Source organism: Panthera uncia, chromosome D2 (genome assembly GCF_023721935.1).
Source record: "Panthera uncia isolate 11264 chromosome D2, Puncia_PCG_1.0, whole genome shotgun sequence".
In the NCBI taxonomy this organism is placed as follows: domain Eukaryota; kingdom Metazoa; phylum Chordata; class Mammalia; order Carnivora; family Felidae; genus Panthera; species Panthera uncia.
The window spans coordinates 83,941,144-83,961,388 of NC_064818.1; the positions used below are offsets into that span (position 1 = coordinate 83,941,144).

At 61.2% G+C, this 20,245-nt stretch overlaps 1 protein-coding gene across 1 annotated transcript in view; it reads left to right on the forward strand.

Moving 5' to 3' along the window:
• JAKMIP3 (Janus kinase and microtubule interacting protein 3) overlaps nt 1-20,245 on the forward strand; it is a 109,277-nt gene that overhangs the window by 82,199 nt on the left and 6,833 nt on the right. The window contains 7 exon segments of the mRNA XM_049645905.1: nt 2,718-2,783; nt 3,514-3,582; nt 3,669-3,746; nt 8,027-8,230; nt 9,781-9,846; nt 12,421-12,537; nt 12,539-13,400. Coding sequence (XP_049501862.1) covers nt 2,718-2,783; nt 3,514-3,582; nt 3,669-3,746; nt 8,027-8,230; nt 9,781-9,846; nt 12,421-12,537; nt 12,539-12,589 — 651 coding nt within the window. The 3' untranslated portion in view covers nt 12,590-13,400.

The window sequence follows — 20,245 nt, forward strand, 5'->3', positions numbered from 1 at the left end:
ATCCCTCCACCCACCCATCCCTCCACCCACCCATCCACCCACCCATCTTCTATCTGCCCTTTATCCATCATTCTGCGCTCATTGAGTCCCCTGTCCAATGAGCAGTTCAGCTGTGCTAGAAGGCAGCCTCACTCACCACCCAGAACTTTTCCTCCTCCAAGGTATACCAATAATCGTACAGTCTATGGCTAATCCTAAGACACCTTGGTTTCCCCATCCTGGTCACTGCTCTTGAGAAAAAGCAAGGCACTTAGTCAAATTAGCGCACTGCATGAAGCGGAAAGAGAAAAACGCAAAAACAAATGCGTGTAAACACACCCACACATACTCAGGCACACACACCCAAACCCAGGCACTCACGCATATTCCTGGGGCTAGTTGTTCTTCCCAGCAGCTGTGACGTGTACAGGGCCCTGTGTCGACAAGAACCCTTCTGTCCTTGGCCCCCCTTCACTTGGGAAGGGAGGCTCCGCTGGCTGTATTTGGCCCTCCCCCAGACCCATCTCGGCTGTAGGTCGTTGAGGCCTCAGCTCGTGGCAAGGATGGGGTCCGGTCCCGAGTTGCCAGGCCCCATCACAGGCTCTTGGGAACCATATTGGTTAACCTTTCGATTCACAGCTGGAGAAACTGAGGCCCAAGAGGACACTTGTTCAGGGTCACAGAGCTGGTGTAGGTTCAGCCTACCTCTGTCCAGTTCAGTCCAGGGCCCCTCCCCAACCCTGTAGCTGCCTACTCAAGAGCACCAGGAGGCAGGACAGCCATGGGGCCATCAAGTGACCTCAGAGTATGGGGACAGAGGCTATTGGGGCCTAGAGGATACACCTTCAGATTTATGCTCAGGTGACTGTGGGGAGACCATGGCAGTTCCTGCCAGTGGGTCGGAGGACATCCCTTCAGGTGGTCACAGTTGAGCATATGGGCACACTTCACACGCACCTCGTGACCCAAGACTGTGCCCCATGGAGCCTGAGCCCACAGATCCATTCCTGGAGCTCAGAGTGGCCTGGCACCTGAAGCAGGTGACAGGGACAGCCTGGCCCCTGCTACGGTCACAGCCAGGACATACTCGTGCTGTGGCTGCTTGGCACAGTCCACCTCCGAGAAGCTCGCAGCCTCCAGACCGGCTACGTGGGTGCCTGAACCCCAGACCTCGGTTTGCTCAAGAGTCGGGGCCCTTGGAGTTGAGCAGAGGCTGGCAGGGGCCGAGTGGATCCCCACCCTCCCTGGTGGGCGGCACCACTCGCCACTGCTGTACCTGGACCGCAGAGAGATGGGTCACCCCGGGAAGGAGGAGCAGATGGCACCTGGCTGAGGTTGGGGCCTGGGGATGGGGTCACCTCCTGGCCGGGCTGCTCACCCGATGGGACGCTGCAGGCCCTTCAGCCCCCAGCATAACCATGTCCTGGTAGGATCTCCCTGAAGCCCCTTGCTCAGCCTTCCCCGGTTTCTGTCTTGGGAGGAGGGCGTGCACGGGCGCCTGGCCAGCTTCCCCGAGAGCAGGGGGTGTGAGGAGCGTCTGCCCAGCTCGGCTCCGTGCCGGGTCGGGGTCGCTGTGACCCAAGGACACAGCTTGCTCTGCGCCTATGGCACCTGGTCACCGCCCCCCCCCTTTGCTGACTGCTGCTGGGGTAGAGGATGGTGAGAGACCCCTGCCCTTGGGAGGGCTTTCTCAACAGACTGACCCTGAGTCAGGGGCGTTCCAGGCTGTAGGGGGCTGTCGTCCGGCTCAGTGATCCCAGCAGCCTCTGCCCTGCTCTGGTCTCTGCTTCCCCTCCGCACCCACGGCTGTCCCGCACATTGGGCCCCGCAGTGGGGACGGTCCAGCTCCTGCTCTGCCCCGGTGCTGCTGCAGGTGGGAGTCAGGGTCCGAGTGAGTGAAACGCCTGTAGCCTCCGAGGACGCTCGTTGGCCCCAAAGCCAGACTCGCCCAGAAGGAGCACCCAGGTGGCCCCTTGGGAAGAGGCATGAATACGCTGAGCAGAAAAAGACAAAGAGCCAGGGAGGGGTGGACACCATTTCGTAGCCATGAGTGTCCGGTGTTCACCCCGCACGTCCAGGCGGTGTTTTAATAATAGTAACGCGGGCTGCACATGCGGCAGCTGGCTTTCAACAAAGACGCGGACGGGATCGGCGGGGACACGTGTGTTGCCGCTGCCCGTGTTATGCTACCCCCCCCCCGCCTCTGCCTCAGCTGGCTACTTACAGTGTCCTGGTCACCAGCAACGGAGGACAGAGGGGACAGAATAGAGAAGCACCTCGGAGTCCCCAGGGTCAGGAGTAGAGGGGTTGAAGACCCCAGGAGACAATTTCAGAAAAAGTGACCTTAGAGGTGACCCCAGTCCCCTGTGCTTCTCCATCAGTCCCACTCCTGGCACCCCTACTCACCCCCACGAGGAACCCCAATTCACCCCTCCCCACCGGCTCCCCCAGTCACCCCCTACCTGCACCCCTCACCGATGCCCCATTCACCCCCCACCCAGCACCCCCATTCACCTCCCTCCTCATACATCCCACTGGTCACCCCCATTCATCCCCTTCCTCATACCCCCCACCTGGCACCCCCATTCATCCCCTTCCTCATACCCCCCACCAGGCACCCCCATTCACCTACCCACACTGCACCTGGCACCCCCATTTGCCCCCCCACCTCATTATTTCAGTCTGGGCACCTCTGAAAGCGCTGCCCCTGACTGCACACGTGTCTGCTTTGGGTGCAGAATCTGACCAACGAGGAGCAAGTGGTCGTCATACAAGCTAGGACGGTCCTGACCTTGGCCGAAAAGGTAACCATAGCACCCGTGTGGATGCTCTTGGGACAGGGCTGGGCCCCGCAGGCCTCTCTCTCTGTGCTCAGAGCTCAGAGAGGATGCTGTCCTTGGAGGAGGGGCTTCTGGGCTGGGGGTGGGGAGGCCGTTAACTCCGTCCACCTTGGGAGGTCTGGCAACACGCCGGTCAGCGCCCACCACACGTGCGTGCACATCACACATCCGCCAGACTTTGAGTCAAGGCCGACTCTGCCTCAGTTTCCTCCCCAAGGACCAGGCAGTGTCGTGGGTCTGTGTACCATTTGCTTTCTGTTCACCCCACCGGGACCCTCCCCTGGGTGCTGCCCGGCCCACCTGGGCCCCCACCCCCCAGCCAGAGCCTGCCTGGCGGGCCGGCCGTCAGCACCCACCCCCCGGGGCCTCTGGCAGGGAGGGGAGAGGGAGTCCCGGCAAGTCGGGCTCCAGGGGGCATGGGACTGGGGGAGAACGTCCTCCGGCTGAGCTCTCGGGTGTATCTTCCCGCCGAACCCCTGCCAACGACCCTCCCCTCCCCTCCCTGGAGAAGTGGGGCACAGACTTCCTGGAGGCGAAGTGGGGGTGTCTGGACGCTGGGCACGCGGAGCGCACGGTGCCAACCCGACCCCCGCTCCTAGGCCGCCTGTGGAGCCTGGGGGGAGGTGGGATGGCTTTGGTGCCCGCGTGGCCACCGGGAAGGTCACCGCCACCTGCTCTTTCGGTTTGTGTCCAGTGGCTCCAGCAGATCGAAGAGACGGAGTCAGCCCTGCACCGAAAAATGGTTGACCTGGAGAGCGAGAAGGTTGGTGGGCGTCTTGCCTCGTGTCCGCAGCACGATATCGCCAGGTGGGTGCCCGAGGCCGAGACACGGGTCCTCTTGTGTTTCAGGAGCTGTTCAGTAAGCAGAAGGGTTACCTTGATGAGGAGCTGGATTACAGGAAGCAGTCCTTGGACCAGGCTCACAGGGTAAGAGCCATTTGGCGGGGCAGGTGCAGATCTGGGGAGAAACGGGGGGAGTTGCTCACACGTCGGGTGCCTGGGGCCAGGGTGACCACCGTGGGGTCACTCTCTGCACGTCTCCCTGTCAGCGAGGTCCGAGATGCCCTACTGCCCCGTCAGCACTTTGCCCTGTGAAGGCAGAACCCAAATGGATATTTAAAATGAGTCGAAAAAGTAGGATTCACGACAAGTGACGCTGCTACGAGTTAACTGAACACAGTTGCATGTGAGGAACCTCATTCTCTGGGGATTCCGGCTTGTGTGCCCCCGCTCCGAGTGTGCGTGTGCCCCTGCTCTGAGAAGTGTGCGTGTGCCCCCCTCTGAGTGTGCGTGTGCCCCCGCTCCGAGAAGTGTGCGCGTGCCCCCGCTCTGAGAAGTGTGCGCGTGCCCCCGCTCCGAGAAGTGTGCGTGCGCCCCCGCTGCGAGAAGTGTGCGCGTGCCCCTGCTCTGAGTGTGCGCGTGCCCCCGCTCCGAGAAGTGTGCGTGTGCCCCCGCTGCGAGAAGTGTGCGTTTCCCTGCCTTTGCGCGTCGGCTGGCCCCGTGGAAGCAGGCGTCCCTGCTCGTGCGCCTGGAGGGTGTCCGCTTTGCGGGTGGCACCGAGACCCGGGGAGTGCCTGCAGACGCCGCTCCGTCACCGGGACTCAGTCCTCGCTGACTCGGGTTTGAGAACCGGGATTCTCATGTGAGCCTCAGGCTGCCTTTGTTTCAAGGGGGTGAATCCGAATCAGGGACGGTCTGGCTGCTCCTCAGAGGCGCACTGCGGGGCGTCCCGGAGGTGGGAGGCTCCTCGGGCGCGAGCGTGTCCTTGACCCCTCAGGTCAGTGTCACCTTCAGCAGCGCTTCCAGACTGCGTGCACCTTTCTCTCCCCTGGACCGGCCGTCCCTAAGGCCAGTGCATGTCATGGACCCTGTTCAGGGAGAGCTGCCCGGTGGCCCGGGAGAGGTGGCCCGAGCATTGCCGAGGGGCCCGGAAGCGACCCTGCCGCTAGCGGACGCCTGAGGCCAGAGGCGTCCGTGCGGTAACCGGAGGCATTAGTTCCCGCCCCCTGGATTGTGAGGACAGCGAGGTAATTGTGTGCGGAGCGGGCATCGCCCAGCTTGGAATCTGGCAGCGTGATGTTTCTGTTCACCCATCAGGGTCCCTCGAGGCAGGGCAGAGGCTCTGCTGGGTGCCGATGGCGGTGACAGTGGCCCACTCACCAGACAGTCGCTGCGGGAGCAGCCGCGGAGGAGGTGGCAGAGGGAGGTGGCCTCAGAGAGCCAAGCTGGCGCTGATGGACCGTCCCAGAAATACGTGCCAGGGTCCATGTTTCCAGTCCACGGTGCCGGGTGGGAAGCATGCTCACAGTATATGGGGGGCAGCTGGACAGCTCCGAGCCCCCCGCCGCCGATGCTCCCTGTGCTCTGGTCCTGCATCCCAGACACGTGCAGGGAGGGGACAGCTCAGCCCCAGGCCCCAGGCATTCCTCAGGATACAGCTCAGGAATAGGAATTGATTATATGTGACATCAGTGCAGAGAACATAGGCCGGTTAACGTGATGTCGGAGAGTGGGCTGCATATCACACACACACACACACACACACACACACACACGCACCTGCACCTCAGAGGGTCGGGGAGCAGGGTGGCCTCTTCAGCCGCAGGGCTGTGTGATGTGATTGGGGCTGGGGGGCCGTCCCCGGGGGAAGACCATTGCGGGGACACCCCTCCCCCGTGATGTCCCCTTCCTCCAGTTCCAATAGGAAGGACACACGTTTGCTGTCTCTTGTTTTCTTCACCTGCCATTCACGCCTGCACTTCCTGCTGGACGGTTAGTTCTTTCTGCCATTCACGAAGCCCTGTTATGGAGGGCGGCACAGACCGGTGCCGGGGTGCCCTGTGGGTACCTGTCCGGGGTTTACACCCTCCCTGCTCTGTCTGTGGACACAGGGCCACGGCTGGGGTTTCGAAAGGGTAAAGACGGTCCGTGCCGTGTGATGACCGCCCTGGGGAAGCTGCACGGACCAGGCTGTTCCTGCGGGAGGCTTGGGAGAGGCCGAGGGCCCAGGGGCAGTTTCCAGGTGGCCCATGGCTCAGGCTCACATAGGGACAGAAAGTCACCACACATCTCTTGCCACCAGCTTTGTGCCAGGCCATTGTGATGCTAATTCTAAGCCCCATGCTCAGCTGCATTTATTTATTTTTTAAATGCTTCGCTTACCTTACCCGCCTAAGCTCTTTTGCTCTAAGAAGTGGTGGTTGATGGGGACTGTTGAGCTGCTTGTGACAGCTGGGGAGAGTTTATTCTGTGGTTGTCAAAAGCAATAAAATGTGAGGTCCAAAGGTTTTATTTATTTATTTATTTTCATTTCCTAAAACGTCCACTAAGCCGAAAGGACTTTTCAAAATCATTTTGCCTGAAGAAATAGAACCCTTCATTTCTGAAGATGTTATGGCTTTGATAGGAAGAGGGGTTTCTGTAGTTGAAGAACTTGGTTTTTTCAAAGATTGTACCAGGAAAGTTTCCCGAGGAAAGAGCTTTGAGAGTACTCCAGATCAAATTGGTAAATCCTTAGGAATTTATAACAAGGTATGCATTTTGGCTGCTGAGTTACAGCAAAGAGATCATTTTGCATTGGTTCGTGGTTTCTGGGCATTGCATTGGACTTCTGGGAGGCGGCAGAGGGGTGAGCCCCACACCCCACGCGGCTCTCTCCTCGTCTTGTGTCCCCGCCCACGGCCGCTTCCCGGCCCACTCCGCCTGGCCCCAGCCCGGCTCTCTCAGCCCTGGCCTGGGCGTCCGGGGCCTGGCTCCACTTGGCCTGTCAGCCTCTCTGCTTCTCTTGGGTGCTCTCACGGGTGGGGAGCCTATGGGATTATGGGTCCTTCCCCTGAAGTCTGCGGTGAGCGCTGTGGCCCCTAACTGTGAATAGCACACGTTTGGGGACCGTGGTCCCCCACGGAGGGGTAGGGTGGCTTACGTGCTTGGGGACCAGGGGCGTGAGGGGCTCTCTATCCGAGCCCTCACAGGCAGGGTGAAGACTAGACTCGGGAGCAAGCGCCCTGCAGGGTCCGGACCCCAGCTGTCCCCATGGGACCCTGTGCAAGTTGTGTATCCCCACTTGTCTCACGACCTGGGGCTACTAAGGGCTGCAGCCTCATGGAAGGCGTGGGCACCGGATGGCTCTGCAGAGGTGGCGTCTTCAACCAGGTCCAGCAGTATGTACTGGGCACCACGGGTGCAGGCAGTTTGGGGATTTATCATCTTGAGACTGGAGGTGATGCAGCCGGGAGGTGGGGACCGCGGCACACAGGGCCTCGAGGCTGAGTGGCGGTGAGGCCTTGTCTGAGGCAGCAGGGAGCAGCTGAGAGAAAGGGGGATTCTCCCAGGGCTCAGGGGGCCAGAGTCTGAGAGCCCGGTGTCACAGGGCCACGCTCCCTCCGAGGCTCCAGGGGAGGGTCCTTCCTGCCTCCTCCAGCTGCTGGGGGCTTCAGCGGTTCCCCCAGCCTCTGCCTCTGTCTTCACGTGGCTTCTCCCCCATGTCTTCTGTGACTGCCTCCCAACTCCCCTCTCCTCACAAGGACACGATCCATTGGATGCCCGCCCCACCCCCCCAATCCAGCATGACCTCATCCTAACTTGATTACGGCTGCCGAGACTCTGTTTCCAAATAAGGCCACACTCACGGGGTTTGGGGATCAGGACTTGAGCGTGTCTTCTTGGGGACACGACTGACCCACCACAGGTGTCATTGAGGACCACAGAGTGGCCTGGCCTCAGAGAGAAGCTGGAAGTCCGGGACTTACTGTCGATTTTGTCCTTACATCAGACAAACACCTGTGAGCACTGCCCCTCTTCCTTCACTGGGGCTCATAAGCCCAGGGTTTGATGAAGGCCATGAGCGAAGGAAGAGGTCTTCCTCTGTCATGCTTTCCCCCGACTCCCTAGGGGCTGTCATCCTACTCTGGTCTCAGATATCTGCTCACCTGTGTTCCCTATGTTAGCATGACATAAGAATTCTGCCACTGAAGTCTCAGTGCACGAGTGAGCAGTAATTTAGAGGTGAATGCCCCTGGACGAATTACTCCTGGATTGTGTTTCCACTCTACAGAAGGTCATTGAAGCCAGTCCAGGGGAAATAGTCCCCTCCGTGGGTGCTCTGGGGACGTTGTAACGCCGGGGGTCACGGGATTCCCTGGCCCCCGTCAGGCCCAGGCAGCCCTTTGAGAAGAAGGCAAGACTAATGTCTGCCCTTCCGCCACCAGCACATCCTGGAGCTGGAAGCCATGCTATACGACGCCTTGCAGCAGGAGGCCGGGGCCAAAGTGGCCGAGATTCTGTCGCAGGAGGAGCGCGAGAAGCTCAAGGTGGCCGTGGAGCAGTGGAAGCGTCAGGTCATGAGCGAGCTGCGCGAGCGTGATGCCCAGATCCTGCGGGAGCGCATGGAGTTGCTGCAGCTGGCACAGCAGGTGCGCCTGCAGGTGGGGGTGGGGTGCCCGAAGAAGGGGGCTGCGCGCTTCTTTCCCGAAGTCCCATGGCCACGCCCTCCCGCGGCGTGTTCTCCAATAGCCTCATCTCCAACGGCCACGCCCTCCACGGTGTGCTGTCCAATAGCCACAACTCCAGCAGCCACGCCCCCCAGGGCCATACCCTCACCCCAGTGGCCGCATCACCAATGGCCGCGCCCTCCCATGGCCATACCCCCTACAGTGTGCCTTCCAATAGCCACGTCTCCGACGGCCACGCCTCCACGGTGTGCTGTCCAATAGCCAAGTCTCCAACGGCCACGCCCCCCCATGGCCACACACCCCCACCCCAATGGCCACATCTCCAAAGGCCATCCCCTTCCATGGCCATGCCCTCCCATGGCCAGGCACTTCACCGGGTGCTATCCAATAGCCACATCTCTAACGGCCATGCCCTCCCATGGCCACCCCCCCCCACCCCAATGGCCACATCGCCAACGGCCACGCCCTCCCACGGTAGGCCCTTGTGCCAGACTCCCTGTCCCCTCTGATCAGCCACCTGGGCTGTACCATCTGCTCCTGAGGGTAGCACATCCCTCTCTCTTGGGACCCCTGACTGTGAGGTCTCTACAATGACTCCTCCTTCGATGGTCAGGACCTGGTAAAGTTGTCTTCTGGGGAGCAGCAGCTCGTGTGTTGGGGGAAGCCCCTGGCTTCTAGCCTCGGGCACTTTGGGACCTCAAGCCGATCCGTAGGTCCATTTCTAACAGAAGGTGCAGGGCCCTGGCACTCTGGGCAGCCTTGGTGTTACGGACGTGCCTCTGCTCCCCTGTGTGCGCCCTTGGGGCCTGGAAGGGGGCTTTACGGGTGGGTTCTGTGTTCAAAGGCTCAACCTGTGAAGTCAGATAAATTAGTAAACCACGGTTTCCTGTGAATGTTGGTGGGTGACGTCTGACCAGAGGATCGTCAGCTACCAGAACAGTCTCTGCCAGATTCAGGGTGGTCAGTGTGGCCATTACCTGTGGACCCCTCTTGCCCATCCGACAGGCTGTAGCCAGAGTTAGGCTGCTTGCAGGGTCCAGACAAGGCATCCGGTTCCAGGGTGGACACACAAATTTGCATCCAGTCGGCCTGGTATACCACAGCGAAGACTGGGGCTTCGAGTACCGTGTCACCTTGTCGAGGAGACTCCTCTCTGGGACTGGCTTTGTGGCCTTGGTGCTGTTGTAGGGGCATCTGGGAAGGGCGTGAATCGATTCCTTGGGTTTCTAGCGTTATGGTTTACGATCTGAGATCGTAGGGGGCGGGAAGACGTCACTCTTGTTGGAGCAGAGCCACAGACTAAGAATGGCTGTGTCCAAAAGGGAAACCGAGGGGAGCGAGGCTACTCCTCTGCTCAGACACGGCCTCCAGCATTCCACGGACACAGGACAGACAGGCTCCTGGCCCCTCGCAGTAAATGAGTGCAAACCTCGAAAGGGTTTTTTCCAAGTACTTGGTTTCCCAAATAACATGCTCTGATTACTGAAGATTTTCTCTTCTTAACATTGCAGAGGATTAAAGAGTTAGAAGAGAGAATAGAAGGTCAGAAGAGGCAGATCAAGGAACTGGAGGAAAAGGTAAGACAGATGCACGTTCGGGGGCTTGTTCTGTTCACTGGGAACACAGACGGCTGACACGTGTCGTTAGCGTGCGCTCCGGGGGCTGAGGCGCGGTTGGACAGAAAGAGGCTCCAGGGCAGAGCTGGGAGCCCCGGCTCTGGGAACGCCCCCTCTGCAGTGACCCAGCCATGCCACCTGGGAGGGGCCGTGTCGCTCACGGACTCCGTGTCCCCAGCCGTAGCAGTGGGAGCTGAGCCAGTGACCTAGGATCCTTGTGGTGCTGGTGGCTGTGTGGAGTACGTGATGCCTCCACGTTTCCCAAGCGGTTGGTCTAAAACTCAAGTTCCTGCAGGACTGGATTTTCTCTCGGAAGCAGGCCATCTGTCCAGTCCCAGTCTCTTGTTTCCGGTCCTTCGTGTCCTTGCTTCCAGGCTTAGGAACCTGAGGTCCCGGTGTGCAGTTGGTTTGGGGCCACGCAGCTTGGGGCCCCAGGGCGGACGGTCTGGCTCTTTTCCTGGACCCCCAGCCCTGCCAGGCGTGAGGTCACAGGCACTGTGTCCACTCTTGGTGACGGCCTGACTTGGCGGTCCCCAAATCAAGGTGTCTGGAGCGTGCCTGGAGAGAGCCCTGCCTCTTCCCGTGGCACCGCTTACTTTGGCGTTGTTCTTTTCCTGTGATTTAGGGATGTGTTAGCATCTCCGGGGTCACACTGATGTTCGGTTCTTGCAGTCGGTCCCGCCTGTGGGGTAGGTCTCCCTAAAATGGCCAGCTCCCCACTGAGCGCTCAGTGAGGTGGCCGGTGGGTCCACCTCCCTGCCTTGTCCTTTCCGGGGAAAGCAGGAGGTGGGCGCTCACACGGGAGCCCCATGGGCTGCACGTCCTCAGCCTCTGCCAGAGGAGGAGCCCGCAGAGGCCCCGTGACGGAGGGAGGGTGTGGCCCCTCCCAGTGGCAGCCCACCCCCCGGCTCCCCCCCCCCCCACCTCAGTGACAACGCCTGCCCCTTCCCTGGACACTTTACTGCCATCTGCCCAGTGGTCGTCACGGTAACCGTGCGACCCTGCCGTGCCGGTGCCCTTGGACCGTGCAGGGTGGATGGCAGAGAGGTGCCCTGCAAACAGGGTTTGCTGCCACGTGGACGCTGACACTTGGGGAAGCTTCCAGCAGACCCCGGGGGCGCAGGGGCGCTGTGCTCAGGGCTCCAGCCTCACGGCGCGTGCAGCCTCTCCTCCAGAGTAAACGTCGGTCTTCCCTTGCGTCTTAATGTGGGAGCGTTTGTCTGCATTAACTACTTGGGTGTTAAACACTGGGTGTGAATTCCTCTCGTGTGGTTCCAGAGGCTCTGGACCCTCCGCCAGACCTTCTCTTGTGTCTGCATTGGCTGTCCACCCACCCCCGCCCCAGTGAGGCCCCAGTGTGACATCGGTCCGGGTTGCTGGCCCTTTACCGTTACAGTGGGACTGAGACCAGAGTCTTATCGGGGCGCTGGGTTTGCCTGGCCCTTGGAGGGGCTCCACAAGACCCCCTCCTCGTGGTCAGCCAGCGAGGGGCCCACCGTCGGCCCCAAGGAGGAGGAAGAGCCGGGGGGGTGGGTGAAGGCGCTCGTGTGGGGCGCGTGGGGACACACTGTCCCTGTGGACCCAGGACGTCCTCACGGCCCCTGCCAGCGCCAGCCGCGCACGCAGGACAGCAGCGGGGTCTGCTCCTGTGCCCGGCGGACGGCGCGTCTTGTTCTGTCTGTGATCTCTGTGATCGCCGTCCTTTCTCGCCAGATGTCTACAAACTCTTTTTCTCTCTCTCTTTCCCTCCGTCTCTGCCCTCCCCCGTTCCTTTTCAGTTTCTATTTTTGTTCTTATTTTTCTCCTTAGCTTTCATTCTGTGGTCATAGCTCGCCTGGGCCCCCTGACGTGGTGAGTATGGCTCCGGCTGGTCGTGGTGTGCGAGGGTCCCGCCTGCTCCCCGGGGGCCGGCAGGGCCCGGCCCTCCAGCTGCCTCCAAGGGTCGTTTCGCAGCCACCCGGCCGCCTTGAGAGCCCGGGCCGGGACTCAGGCTCTGGCGACGTCAGAGGGCTCGAGGGCACTGCGTGTCCTGAGCAGGAGGGAGAGTGAGGACCCCTCCTGGAGGGCCTCCCCCAGGAGGGGCCGCGTGCACGGCACCCCAGGTGGGCTCCTGCTCCCCGCTTGTGGCGTTGGCAGGAAGCAGTGCTGGGGAGCGCGGTTGTCTCGTGTTTCTTGTCCTTTTCCCGTGGTACGGAGCACGAGATTGGGTTACACTGGACACTTGGCCACAAGTGCCCGGGATTCCGTGACACGAGGGTCTCATCCACGGACGTGAACGCAGTCATACTCAGCTGTGGTGTTACCGTGGCGTTAGACCAGGCCCACATACAAGGCCTGCCCGCTGCTTCCTTCCCACACAGAGGAGGACCGGAGGCAGCGCTGGCCTCGCCGACCCGCTCGGCCATCCCTGCCCTTCTGAGGGCGTCCCCAGAGGCTCCCCCTGGGGCAGCCGCATCCTGTCCCCATCCCCCACCCCGCCAGCCCCTTCCTGTCCAGAGGAGTCTCCCTGACGTGTGTCCTGCCCTTTCCTTGCAGCCCCCGGAGGAGCCAGACCCCTTTCCTCCAGCTGGACCAGAGAGCAGCCAGTGCCCGGGCCGCCAGACAAGACGCCCTGTCTCGTCCCCGAAGACCCGCGAGGATCTGGTCTCTGCGGACCCCGGCCCGTCGAGGAAGAGGGAGAAAGGGGCGCTCTGAGCACCTCTGAGTGGGCACCTGTCCACTCTGTGAGCCAGAATTAGAACTCGTTCTTTGACTGGGGCTCCTCTGGAAGAGGCCTGGTCTTGGCTGCTGGACCCTGGGGTCTCTCCTCGGGGCGCAGCCTCCCTATCCCGGTGACAGGGATGCACGAGTTCCCTGCTGAGCAGGTGCAGAGAGCTGCTTCTGTGCAGAAGCGTCCGGCGCCCCGCGCTCCCACCTCACGGCCCCTTAATCGTGCGACACGCGTCTCAGATGAACGGACACAGGCACCCCACCACGTGACACAATGAAGCCCGCGGCCAAGAGGCGACCTTCACTCGGGGAGGCCCCAGACGGTCAAGGGGGATGTTCCGAGGACGGTTTCCCCGTGCCATCTCAGGTGGCCTAGGAGGACTCGCTTGCCGGGGTCCTGAGCACCTACTGGCTGACGCACCCCTGCCTGTCACCCGTGGGAACAGCCGTGGCTGCCGCATGCACCGTGCCATGAACCCCCGGCCTCCTAGGCCTCCCTGAGCCTCGCAGAGGAGCGCAGTGGGACCGACCAGAGGGAGACTGAGGAGCGTGGTAGTGGGAGGTGGGACACGAGAGGGCCCAGACCCACTGGAAAGGGGCCTGGATTTCCTGGAACGCAGAACCCCAGACACTGCGGCCCTGGGCGCCCGGCGCCACCCCAGCCCGGAGGCCCCGGGCCGAGCGGGGCCGAAGCTGCGGTGCAGACCTCCGGCCTTCTCCCTCAAGGGCAGCGCCCACCGAGGGCAGCCATGCACCCGTGGTCCCGCAGATACGAGGAGGGAACCCGAAGCGCAGGTGGTGAGCAGGTAAGCGCAGCCATTTGTCCGTGGGAGGCGGTGTTCCCTGTTGACCGTCCCTCACCGTTTGGGGCCCTCGCGGGCACTGCCGTACCTCCTTCTGCTTGGTCCCGTGTGGTCCTGGCGGAGATGTGGGTTCGGTTTGCTGGGGCCTGCCCTGCTGTGGGAGCCCTGGGTGTCTGTCCCGGCCAGTGGAGACGGGGAGGGGTCTCTCCACCACCCCTGGACCACAGGGTGCTCCCTGGGGGCGTCCCTGTGTGGGCTCCTCAGCGTCCCTCAATGTGGTGACCCCTGGGGGCTTCCTCGCCCAGACCCAGGACACTCCCCCCATGCATCCAAGTGTGTGCCACGGGGACATCCCTGAGTTCCAGGGTGGCCTCCTCTCCTGCCAGTGAAGGGCTGTCCAAATGTGCCCCGGCCCCCACAGGTCTACTGGCCAGCCCTGGCCACCCCCACCTTCCTGCTGCCAGAAGCTTCGGTAAAGGAAAGCTTCCTACTCCACCCTGCAGAGCAGTCCCCCCCCCCACGCCGTCCCCTGCTTCCTGAGCCCCAGCCCCCAAGGCTCCCCTTCCCTTCAGGCAGAGTCATGCACTTGGCTGAGCTCAGGGGTCAGGACCTCACCCCTCACCTCCTCTCTCTGCCCAGCCCCCGCACCCTGCAGGCTAGGAGGCTCGTCCTCAGGGGGATCAGGCCCAGGCAGGGTGCTGCGGCTGAGCTCTCAGCCCCCAGGGGAGTTGCCTAAGTGAGGCCACTTATGTGAGGCCTGCTGAGCTGCTGGTGGAGGCTGGTGGGCCACACCCAGGGCTGCTCGGTGAGCCGTCTCCCCATCGGGGCTCCTGCTCCTCGGGTGGCGGGGCTGCAGGGGGTTCCCCAGGATGTGCACTGCTGTGTAGGGAAGGGAGCAGAAGTGGAGGCAGAGGCCGGGGCTGTGGGAGGGGGAGCGTGTGAGGTCACCACCTGCTCATCCAGAAGGGGTCCAGCAGCATGATCTTCATGTCATGGAGCACGTGTGGCACACATTCCTTCGAAGGGGCACATAATGGCACGTGTGGGACCCCGGGGTCCTCCAGGGGTGCATGGGCACGGCCTCGGGCCCAGAGGGTCACTCTCAGGCTTGTTCCGGAACGGAGCAGGAGCCTGCCTGGTCCCAGTCCTGCTCCCGGGACGCCCCGAGGGCTTACGTGAGCTCCAACCCAAGCATGCGCTTTGGGACCTGCAGTCCCTGGGGCTCGAGCCACGGTTCACAGCTGGTGCGGAAGCCCTCAGGCTGAGCACATGGTGCTCAGGAAAGTGCTGAACACACCGCCCTTGCCTTTGACTGCTTGGCGAGGACCGTGCACGATCACAGCCTTAAAGGTCGCCCGTAGCGAGGTGACAGTGAACGTGTGTGTCACAGTGGCACACGCCCCTCTGAAAACACGCTGTCCAGGGTCCCCGGAAATGCCCCACCCACATCCTTCCCCGTAGTGTGTCCCCGGTGAGCCAGCCAGTGGCTCTGTGGCCTGCCCTACGGTGTTCGCGGCAGGGTGGATCTGCCAGGCTTTGGAAGGACGCTCGGTGCCCCCAGAGCTGCGAGCGGGTCCTACCGGTAGGGAGGGCAGACACAGCTGCCCTCAGTGACCTCCAGGGCCTGGGCGGAGCTCCGGGTGCTCACCGTGGGGCAACCTTAGCTCGGGGCTGGCCGGGGCTGGAGGCAGGGGACACACCACACGGCAGCCCCCTCGAGGGGGGCCAGACGGCCCTAAAGGTGTGCAGACACAGAGCCTGGAGAGAAGCAGGCCTCCTCTCCGCCCTGTTGCCCAGCCTCCCGGCTGCCTGGGCATCAGGGAGGGAGTTCTGGAATGCTCGTCAAAGTGGGAAAATGTATGAGACGGGCCTCGGGCTGGGCTGTCACAGCAGGCAGGAACAGTAGGTCTGACATCCTGATGTCCCGTGAGAGGTGGCCCCTGACGGCCGAGGCAGCCGGAGGGGCTGGGGCCACAGTGTCACCGTGAGTTTGCCCAGCCGAGTGACACGATGCCCACGCATCATGCATCCTGGGTGACGTTAGCCTTTATCACCGGTGGACAACACCTCCCAGGCTCTGCACCAAAGACGTGTTGTTCGTCCCCGGTGAACGCACTGGGGAGAGGCACCTGAGACCGCAAGGGTGCTGTTTCTCCGGAAGCTTCTGGGCGCGGACTTTGGCGGCGGTCAGCGGGCCTTGCCGCAGCCGTAGGATGTCGCGGTGCTGCCGCGGGCTTCCTGTGCCCCATTCCAGCTGTTCCCTTCTTTGTCCAGCGATCCGGGTCGGGACATTTATTCTGGGGGCTACAGTCCAGCGCCATCACTGCTTATCTTCCTGTCGGGTTGTCCCGGCCACTGAGCGCTCGTCCAGGCAGCTCCTGTGTCCTGTTGACGCGCCCCGTGTGCTGCTTGAGCACATGCCTTACTTTCTGCACATGCCTGTTTATTTCTGCACCTACCCGCCACCTGTCTACCATCTATCATGTGTGAATGTATGTATGTATGTATGTATATGTCTGTCTTGTCCGTTTGTCCATCATCCATCCATCCATCCATCATCTATCCATCATCTATCCATCCATCCATCCATCCGTGTGCTTATCTATCATCTGTCTGTCCGTCCATCCAGCCATCCGTCCACCTATCCATCTATCATCTGTGTATCCATCAGCCATCCATCCGTCTGCCTATGTATGTATCCATCCATCTGTTCCTCTATCTGCTTATCTGTCCATCTATCGTCTGTCTCTCATCATCCATCCGTCTATCACTTATCTATGTATCTATCATCAATCATCTATCCCCTGTCTATTATAAAACCATGAGTTCATAATGATACCTCCAGTTCTAGGTTAACACTTCAACGTCCATCCGGCCTCCCCCCATCATCTGTGACTCCTTTCTTTGGCTCCGGCTCTATACACTCTACGTGCTCACTTGCTCAGCCCCAGCACACACACGGGGTAGCGGCAGAATCGCCAACCTGTACAGCCTGTGAGAAACGGATTGACCGACGAGGGTGCCTTTGTGCACAGCTCCCTGTCTCTGTAGCTGGTACTACCCAGACAAAATAGTGTTTTCCCACATAACTTAGCTCTTTTCTTTCCCACCTCTTCCCCATAGGCCTGTGCCGTCCATTTGTCCACGGTTAGTTCATGTGTCGCGGCTTGGGTTCCATTTGGGCTTCCCCACAGAGTGGTCTGTGTCTTATTTACACGCCATAAAGGTCACTGTGCTGTACAGATCTCTGGGCTTGGGCACGCACGTGTGCCCGCCACAATCCGATAGGGGACGCTGCCACCAACCCTCAAACTCCCTCTTGTGCCCTCTGCATTCACCCCCCCCATCCCCACCCCCTCCACCTGTCACCCCCACCCCCGCCCCCACTCCTCGGCGTCGGACCTAAGAAAACTGCCTGATTCAAAATCACAAGCGTTTGCTCCCGTGTTTCCTTCTAGAATCTTGTGGCTCGGTGTCTGGCATCATACCCGGGACTGGTTCCAAGTCCGTTTTCACACAGCGGGAATCGTCTGGGTCGAAGCACGAGTTTTGCCTGTGGTGTCCCACCCCCTGCTTCTCCCCCCCCTCTTTTGGTCAAAATCCCTCTGCTTGTCTGGTCCAAGCCCTGCCCCGCGGTCAGCCCTGTCCTGGCTGGAGTGTCCTCCCCAGCTCCGAGTCACCTCACGCCAGGAGGCGGGGACAGTGTGCTGCTAGCTGCTGTCCCCGCACTGGCCGCACCCCGCAGCCCGGTCCTCACTGGTTCCTGGGGCTGGGGGGCAGGCCTGACGTGTGTGACATTAGCTGTCAGCAGACCCGGATTTACAGCTGCCGGCGAGCAGCCTGGTGGCGGGTCCTTTGTGCGCCGTGGCGTCCCAGGTGGCCCACGAAGGGTGATGGCGTCACGCTGGAGAGGCTGCTTCTGTTCACAGCGAGCAGGAACCCTCGTGCGAAAATATCTGTAGTTTCTTCATTACAATTCAATGGAATTTTCTTCTTCATTCATGTGTATTGTTTTATTAATTAATTTACTTTTTATGGAGCAAAAGGTAGGCTATTTTCCCTCGCAGAAGGTTCACCCAAATGCGAGCAACTAGCTTTTTCTAGTCTTTTCTTCCCAGGGGTGGAGGCTGGGTTCAGAGGATCGCTGTCCTCAGGCACCGCCTGTCCCGTCTTGGGGGCACCGAAGGGCCCTGCCTGGCACCTGCCTTGTTCCTGCAGGACCCCCACCCCCGGAGGCAGCCAGCCCTCCAGGAGGCTTCCTCGGCCTGGGCTCCCACCCCAGGTGGCGATGAGGAGGGGTCAGAGGCTGCGGTCAGACGTGTGCCTGTCTGATGGCAGGCGACAAGCCCGTGCAGCCTCCCACTCACGTGAAGCCACGGTGTTCGTGCCACGTTTGTGTGCACAGAAGCCAGCTTGGAGCCCGCTGCCGGTGCACAGAGCTGCGTTAGTCCCGACACTGGCCCCTGCCACACTCTTGCCCCTGGTCCGGGAGTGGCCCGGTAGCCATTCTGTTTGTCCTCTGACCTCTAACCGCGGACCCCCGACGCATCGCCAGCCCCTTTCCCCCGAGGTAACTGCCATCTGGGACCGGGGGCAGCGTCCCTGTGCAGAGCTTTGTGGCAGACACGTGGGTTTCTGAAAGGTATGATTTTTGTTGTTTTGTAAGTCTTTGGAAAAGGAGGCATCACGTGTGCCTTTGGACGCACTCTTTACCCTTGCTATCCTTGCGCTAAGATTCACCCCCGCTGTGTTTTGTGTGCGACTACCGGTTGGTGCTGGGACCTCTTCCTGGCACCTGACACACTTCTGGCGGATGCTTGGGCCTTCTTTTGTGAAGCCCGTCTGTGTGCTGACGCAGGAGCTGCCTCGGGTGTCGCCGGGCCATCGGAACGCAGCTCAGCCTCGGGAGGCACGCGGGACTCTCCTCCGGTCACAGTCACGGCGTTCAGAGCACACATTTGGCTCTTCGCTTAGAATTCTGTGTTTACCTTACGGCCTAAGGTGTTCTCTGACTTCGCTAGATTTGCTCACAGCCTCAGGCAGAAATTGAATAGCTGGCTTGAAGCCAACGGTGTCCCCTCCCCCTTTTTATCGCTCTGTCGCCTCCTCCATTCTTTCCAGCCAGCGGCTCACGCCTGTGGCCAGCTGCCCGGTGATCCAAAAATGTCACCATCTCAGTGACAGCAGTGATGGACCTTCTCACTAGCGTGACCGTGAAGCCATTAATAAGAGATGCCTCTATTAGAGAAGTCATAGTTAGAATCCCCTCCGGGGCTGTGAGAGCGGCTGCCTGTGACCCCCATAAGAAGCAAAACCGAGAACCGCTGGAGCACAGGCAGAAAGTCCATGCGGTGCGTGAGTCTGCGCACGTGCCTGTGCACTGTGTGAGTGTGCGGTATGTGTGTGCATCTGTGCGTTTAGTAGTGTCTGGGTGTGTGCAGCCCTGTGCATTTGGGTGTGTGTGTGTGTGTGCACGTGTGTGCATTTGGGTGTGTGTCTGGATGTCTGTGCATTTGGGTGTGTGTGTGCACGTGTGTGCATTTGGGTGTGTGTCTGGATGTCTGCATTTGGGTGTGTGTGTGCACGTGTGTGCATTTGGGTGTGTGTCTGGATGTCTGTGCATTTGGGTGTGTGTGTGTGCATGTATGTGCATTTGGGTGTGTGTCTGGATGTCTGTCATTTGGGTGTGTGTGTGTGTTCACATCTGCGTGTGTGTGCACGTCCATGCAGTGTGTGTGTGTGTGTGTGTGTGTGCGCATGTCTGTGCATTTCGGGGGGTGTCGTCAGGCAGAGGACTGGGACCCTGTACACCCACAGCAAGCAGGGAGACTGGCCACATGGAGTGCATACAGTACGTGTGTGAGGGCAGGCAGCCTTCTCTCCAAGAGGGACGGGGAGGCACTGGCTTCTGAATGCCCTCTGGCCACTGCTGGAGGGCACGGCCCTGGTCCTGGTGACTTCTGGGCTGATGTGAACTGGGGGATCCTGGGTGCTCAGGTGGTTGGAAGGCGGGGATGTGCTCATTACCAGCCCTCACTGGTCCCTGCAGCATGAACACAGCACTGGAGGTGTCCTGCCCTGCCCCCACCTCTGGAATTACCTCCCCCCCCACCCCACCGCGTCCCCAGGGATGGCCCCTCACCGCAATGGTTCCCCGATAGCCAGGCGTAGGGGCTTGTGGGGGGGCTGCGGAGAGGACCACGGGCCCCATCTCTCCTGTGGCCAGCCGTGGTGAACGGGGGAAGCCTGGCACCTGGGGACTGGGTGCTTCGTCACCCTGCACCTGTGTCCCCGCTGTCCTGAGCCGCAGCCTTGTCTTCTCGTGTGCTAAGAGCTCAGTGGTGTGGGCTGCGGGGACACCACCCTCGGGTCAGTGAGGGCCCAGCTGGCCACAGCTGGTCGGCACTCTGGGCTGAGGACCAGAACGCACAGCCCTGAAGCAGCCTGGCGTGGCCTTCTCTGCAACGGGCCTCGGGAGCCACGGACGCGCAGAGGCCACAGGGGCTTAGCGGGGCTGCGGGGTCCAGGCAGGAAGGCGGTGAGAGGCAGAGTGGGCTGTGGGGCTGCAGGGGCGCCTTCCCCATCAGGGTAAGGGCGGGTGGGGGATCCAGGGACCATGGTGCCCTGACGCTCGCCTCCCGAGCCAGCCGGGCCCCGCTGCCCTCGCTGCCTCCTCCCGCTCCTCCACGGACTGAACGGCCCTGGAATCTGCCCTTCTGACGAGTCCCGGGGATGCTGAGGCCACGGGCTGTGGGACCCGGGGCCCCGCTTTGAGACTGTTGAGTCCCCGGTGGGGAGGAGCCTCCACAGGCACTGTTGCCCCCCCCCGTCACCCAGGATTGGGGTCA